General features: G+C 38.3%; 1 protein-coding gene across 1 annotated transcript; it reads right to left on the reverse strand.

The window, feature by feature from the left end:
• Positions 1 to 568: 568 nt before the first annotated feature.
• LOC140735979 (melanocortin receptor 3-like) lies at positions 569 to 5211 on the reverse strand. The gene has a single exon (XM_073061619.1). The coding sequence runs from the start codon at positions 4962 to 4964 to the stop codon at positions 3987 to 3989; it is 978 nt and encodes a 325-aa protein (XP_072917720.1). The 5' UTR covers positions 4965 to 5211; the 3' UTR covers positions 569 to 3986.
• Positions 5212 to 6519: the final 1308 nt, after the last annotated feature.

The raw sequence follows: 6519 nt of genomic DNA on the forward strand, positions 1-6519 counted from the left end.
ACTATTTTGCTGTACAGCTACACTCTGTCTGTCAGAGAAAGCAGAATCTCCCAGTGACCACACATTTTAATTCCACATCCCATTCCCATTCTGATATGTCTATCCGTGGCCTCCTCTACTGTCAAGATGAAGCCACACTCAGGTTGGAGGAACAACACCTTATATTCCATCTGGGTAGCCTCCAACCTGATGGCATGAACATTGATTTCTCTAACTTCTGTTAATGCCCCCTCCCCTTCTTACCCCGTCCCTTATCTATCTATCTATCTATCTATCTATCTATCTATCTATCTATCTATCTATCTATCTATCTATCTATCTATTTCCTTTATTTTCTTTTCTCTCTCTGTCCCTCTCACAATCACTCCTTGCCTGCTCTCCATCTCCCTCTGGTGCTCCCCTCCCCCTTTCTTTCTCCCTAGTCCTCCTGTCCCATGATCCTTTCCCTTCTCCAGCTCTGTGTCCCTTTTGCCAATCACCTTTCCAGCTCTTAGCTTCACCCCTCCCCCTTCTGCCTTCTCCTATCATTTTGGATCTCCCCCTCCCCCTCCCACTTTCAAATCTCTTATTATCTCTTCTTTCAGTTGGTCCTGACAAAGAGTTTCGGCCTGAAATATCGGCTGTTATTCTTCCTATAGATACTGCTTGGCCTGCTGCGTTCCACCAGCATTTTGTGTGTGTTGCTCCCACTTAGTTTTGATGGCGTAAATCTTTGTATTGTTCACTCTGATTTTCCATCAGGGTTACTAAAATAAATTGTAAATAATCGAGGGGCTAAGACCTTCATAGTAACTGCAATGACTTTTCTACATGAGATAATGGTAAGCAACACACTAATCACTGCCAGTGTCAAATACTGGCTGGCTAAAATGCATTAAGAATATTTTCTTAGTCAAGAGGCCACACATGATACCACACACTTATTGGTGACATGTCACATCTACATTCACTTGCCTGCCACATGTAAAATGGTACATAAAAGGATTTTCTTTCTGCCTATGAGCTTGAAGTACACCAATCCCCAGCAAGAAAGCACACATTCCAGGTTTTTGAATTGTGCATCCCATGCATTTATACTTTTTCAATATACAGCAGATAAACAAACAATAAAAGGTTACACTGTCCTTAAAATCTGAACAATATTCCTGGATCTTCCAGAGATTACTAGCTTCAATAAGCTTCCTGCAAGTACATGTACTTATTTAGAATACCTAGCCACAGACCATCATATCTAGTTTGTGTATCCTCTAACCAAGAACAAAGGAAAATAAATATTTCATTCTATTGCATGAACAATCAGGCACAGACCAAATGCCTAATTGGTTTCAATTGGCACGATTAAACACAAGTCTTTGAATATATTACAAACATATTCTTCAGTACAATTGATTAGTAACAGAAGACTGCTCAAAATACAAAGTCAAATAAAGTACAAATGTAACCAAAAGTATTATTATCTTCATAAATTAAGAAGTAGTAGCAATATTGCCTAATCATGAAACAATCTTCCATGAAGAACACACATCACAGTTTTCTATGGCATCTTATTCTGCACTGGATATACCCATGGCTCGGCTTTTGAATAGGTTGCTTGGTGCAGAACTAAGCCACGTTTGTCAGAAAGTTTCAAACAACGTCCTCTGCTTGTTCGCTTGATACCAAGATGTCTGCTTTCCCTGTGATGTGAATTCGGCCTCAGAACATGATCAGTCCATTCAACAATAAAGATCTTCCTACAACCACATCAGCTTGTTGTTGTTTAAAGTTAATAGGAAAAAAGTTGCTTATTTGACTAAGGTGTTCAGCATCCCTTGAACATCAAAATAAAAGATTAAATTATCAACTTCAGCACAGGAGGAGGGAAAACTGGGTGAAAGTGAGAGGAAGGAGTTACATAACTTCAGCTTTTTTAATATTTTGTAGTCATTATTAAATTGATATGAGATTACAAATTCATCAATTATCAAAATGCAGGCAATCAGTAGATCATTTAGCCCTGCTTGGACATTCAATATGACCAAGGCTGATTCTTTATCACAATACCATCTTTCCACTTTCTCCCTTTATTCCTTGACACTTCTTGCATCTAATGCTTCTCTTTGGGGAAAAAAATCAGTTGCATAATGTTGGCAAGGATAGTGTTCTGCAAATGATTTTCATGGAAATTTCTTTAGCCAGAGAGTGGTGAATTTGTAGAATTCTTGCCACTGGCAGCTGTGGGGGCCAAGTCTTTATGTATATTTCAGACAGAATTTGATAGATTCTTGATTAGTTAGTGCATGAAGGGATACGGGGAGAAGGCAGGAGATTGGCTCCGAGGAAAACTGGATCAGCCATGATGAAATGGTGGAACAGACTCAAAGGGCCAAATGGCTTAATTCTGCTCCTATCTCTAATGGTCTTATAAAAATCTTTTAAAAATTATGTAGTACTTAATTAAGTAAATTTTATAGGTGTGTAATCCCTCTGCATCTTGCAAGTAGGATGTGTTTAGTAAAACTGTTGTGTAACACTGCACTTAGTAACTCTCTACACAGAACCACTCAATGTACAATCTAGTTCACTAAACTTCATAGATGGTTTTTATCAAATACAGTTTTCCCAAGGTGCTGGACAGTTTCAATTAATAGCTTCTGTGCCATTCTAAATCTTTGTTTTGAAAATGTAACCCATTTTTTGTACCAATTTCCATACAATTTAATATAAAAATAATCTGAGTATAATATACTTCATATATTTAAAGCACACAAAGACACAAAATATAGGTTCAATCATGTTTTTAAAAATTACTTGACAAATCCGCAGTCTAGTTTAACAGAAACATTTGGTCTAGAGTACCTCTGTTGGATATTGCAAAAATAAGATTCAGAAACATATAAATTCTGTTGAATTTGTTAAATTCTGCTCAATATTCTTCCAAAAGTCACAAACAGTAGCTTCACATACAAAACATGCATATTTCAGCAATGAGACCTAGCTTACACCATGTACAGTATTTTATCTTTAAGTGAATAAATAGTCCATGAAAATGATGCTTAACAAATTTAAAACAATGCATTGTAAGAAATTGGGATTCTAAAACAGCTAATGCTAATGCCATAAAAATGCAATAAAGGCAACAAAATACAGAGAGGCTCAGAAAGGAGGCTGCATTAAAAGAGTGATTCTGTTTTCTATTATGCCTGGTTGTAAGAGAACATAATTGAAGGAAACTCATATATGAAGCACAGAAACGAGTTCCGTTTAAGCTTTCATGAATGGCTCACCTGCCAAAATTAAACAATCAATTTAGTTACATATTTAATTGAATTTAATATGCAGGGAGATCCAAGACTCAGTGTACAAATGACAGCCATCCCTAGACATACATTATTATTATTTGTATAATTTACCATAGGTTTTAGAAAACAGAAAAAGTAAACAATTAATCCTCCAGAGCGTTGATGATGCTACTTGAACAGACATTGAATATTAATATGAAGCAGTTACAATCAATAAAATGCCAACTGATGAGGCAGAATGTTAGACAGGAAACAATTTAAAATATTCACCTTAATGTGCAAATATCTCTCAGAGTTTAAATTGTGCAGCCTTCATTTATTGCAAACATTGGAATGTCAAACACATTAAGCTGTTGTCTACTAAAGAAACATAAGTATCATTCTTGTATATGTTTCCTTTCATAAATGTTCACTATTATTTTTTAATCACATCATTTTGCATTTCTGTAACATACGAACACAGCCTGCAACAGGAATCACAAGATATTAACTACTCTTAGCTTTTCACAGTTTTGCAAACCTGCAGTGAGCATTTGCAGCAGATATAACATGAAGAGTTTGATTCTGTGTTCCATCTTCCAAAGTTCTGTCCGAATGGTTTCTGTATATACCGATTGATTATGAGATTTTCAGACGTACGTTCAAGCATCACTTTGACACAAAAGGACTGTTGTTCCTCACAGTATTTCGTACCTGTCAAAGTTATTACTTGCAGCGGAAGTTGAAATTCATGCAATAGCAGCAAAGGATCTCTTTGAACGTCTTGCGCATCTCTTGACTCCGGAAGGCATAAATAATCGGGTCAATGACTGAATTGCACATGATGAGAATCAAGTAGGTGTTAAAATGTGAAGTGTAACATATACAGTATGGATTTTTAGGGCATGATATAATCATGATGAGGTGAAGGAAAAACGGTGCCCAACAGATGATAAAGATTCCAAGCAGGATAGTGATGGTAATTGCCCCTTTCATACATGTCCTCTGATGGACCACACCGGGGACTGGAAGTGTAGCGATTCTTTTAATGTGTAGTCGAGCAAGCATGAACATGTGGACATAAAGAGTAGTCATGAGGAAAAGCATGACGAAAAACATGGTGATAAGGCAAATGATGACGGTTTGACTCTCTGAATATATGATGAAGATGATACCACAGAAAATACAAAAAATCCAGATAACTACGATCAAAATTATAGCTCGCTTTACCGTCATGATGCTGTGGTAGCGCAAAGCATAGAAGATAGTGATGTACCTGTCGATGGCAATGACCAATAGATTGCATATTGAAGCTACTAAAGAAATGCAGATCATTGAGTCAAACACATTATCCATTTGCTGAATGAGCTGGTCATTTGCAATTAAAAAGCCATTCTTTAAAAATGCCATCACTATTGTCTCCAAGGCATTGGATACACTTACCAGCATATCAGCCACTGCTAAACTACACAGGAAAAGGTACATGGGAGAATGGAGGTTCTTGTTCTTAGCAACAGCCAGGATGACCAGAACATTTTCTAGGAAGCTGATGATGCCCAGACAGAAAAACAGTTCGGCTTTAATTGGCACCTGCTCGCAAAAGCCTGTGCCGTTCCTGTTGTTCAGGATGCTGCTTTCATTCAGATCCTCTGTGCCGTTCCTCATCGCAGGATGAAAGAAGGATATTGAAGGTGTTGAATTCATCTTGACAATGACAGAGTTGTACTTCTAGAAGCAAAGCTTAAACAGAATGAAATTTGTTCTCTGTTGCTTCAGGAGAGTTCCATTAATTCATAGTGCAGAGGCTTGAGGTTGGCTTATCATTCTTCACAATTTCAACTAATAGTAATTGATCCGTTTCAGGCCACCACAAGACCTACTGCTGTTGATATAAAGAATACCAAAACAGAAAGTTCCCTACTTTTCTTTCTTTCTCTTCATATGCAGAGAATTAATGCATTCCTTTAGATGTGCTGACTGATGTTTCAATGCATTTATAGTCCACTGACAGGCAATAGCTCCTCCCTATCCTTTCAAGATTTAAAATGTCCATTGAAAGTGGAGGTTTATGACTGATTGGCAGAGAATTGCTGCTCCAGTCAGCAGCGATGTTCTGGAAATGTGGGATGGTCTTCATACTCTTCAGTGTCACTATGCTTGTAACTTGGTGCCCTCTTGTGTTATTATTTGTGAGTGCACATCTACAGTAAAGTTTTTATATCAGCATACTTGTATTTTTCTGTGGGCTGTCAGCTTCTCTCATTGGAGGTAGCATTGAACACAGACAGCCCCGGCATATTAGTCAAGCTCTGTTGAAGATTTTTTAAAACCTGGGCACCACAGCAAGTTCAATGGCAGAGGGAAAGCTTGCTGAGATACGACAGCAAACTGAAAATTCTTACATGGCCATAACCAACAGTTTGCATAATAACAGTTTGCCACAAAGGAAATGCAGATTACTGAGTCAAAAGCTTTGTCCATTTGTTGAATGAACCAATCATTTCCTTTGGGAATTTGAGGTGAGTTTGGTTCAGAGGTGCAGGCAGCAGGTGCATGAGATAGTTTATGGCGGTGCAATCTGTCTAATACATGTACCTAATCTCCATTGAAAATTTTGTGTATGTTACTCGGTGAAACTTTTAAATGCATAACCTTATACACATTCTTCTCTTACTTCCCCTCTTCAGTAACTTGCATTAAGCTTTTAAGTTAAGTTTAGGCTATGTCTTGGATATGTACAATAGCTTACCCTAACTGACTCACCTGGAAGGGCTACTTAGGGCCCTACAGAACACAGAAAATTGCAGGGGGGAAGGAATGATACGTTTGGTGGGTGGGATCCTGTTGGAGATGGCGGAAGTTGTGGAAAGTTATGTGCTGGACACAGAAGCTGGTGGGATGGGTTGTAGGTATGGACAAGAGGAACCCATTCCCTTGGGGTGGTGGGAGGATGGGGTGAGGGCAGACGTGCGCAAAATGGAAGAGATGTGTTTGAGGGCAGTGTAGATGGTGGAGGAAGGGAAGCCCTTTCTTTGATGAAGAGGGGCATCACTATATCCATCGAGTTCTTCTGTAGAACATTCCATTGGATGTTTTTGAGGTCTATCACTCTCCATGATGCCTCCCTGCCTGATCTAGCATTTTCTATTTTCATTTCAGAAGGGCAGAAGGGATTTGGGGTTGGACTGGCTGCTGAAATGTCACAACATGTCTCACTGAAAGGATAATTCTACTGGAAATTGCAACTTTGGTTAAAAGG

This window comes from Hemitrygon akajei, chromosome 11 (assembly GCF_048418815.1).
Source record: "Hemitrygon akajei chromosome 11, sHemAka1.3, whole genome shotgun sequence".
Lineage (NCBI taxonomy): Eukaryota > Metazoa > Chordata > Chondrichthyes > Myliobatiformes > Dasyatidae > Hemitrygon > Hemitrygon akajei.

What these genes read in the sequence shown, in the direction of transcription:
- LOC140735979 (XM_073061619.1), bottom strand. Translation starts at nt 4,964, where the DNA reads ATGAATTCAACACCTTCAATATCCTTCTTTCATCCTGCGATGAGGAAC.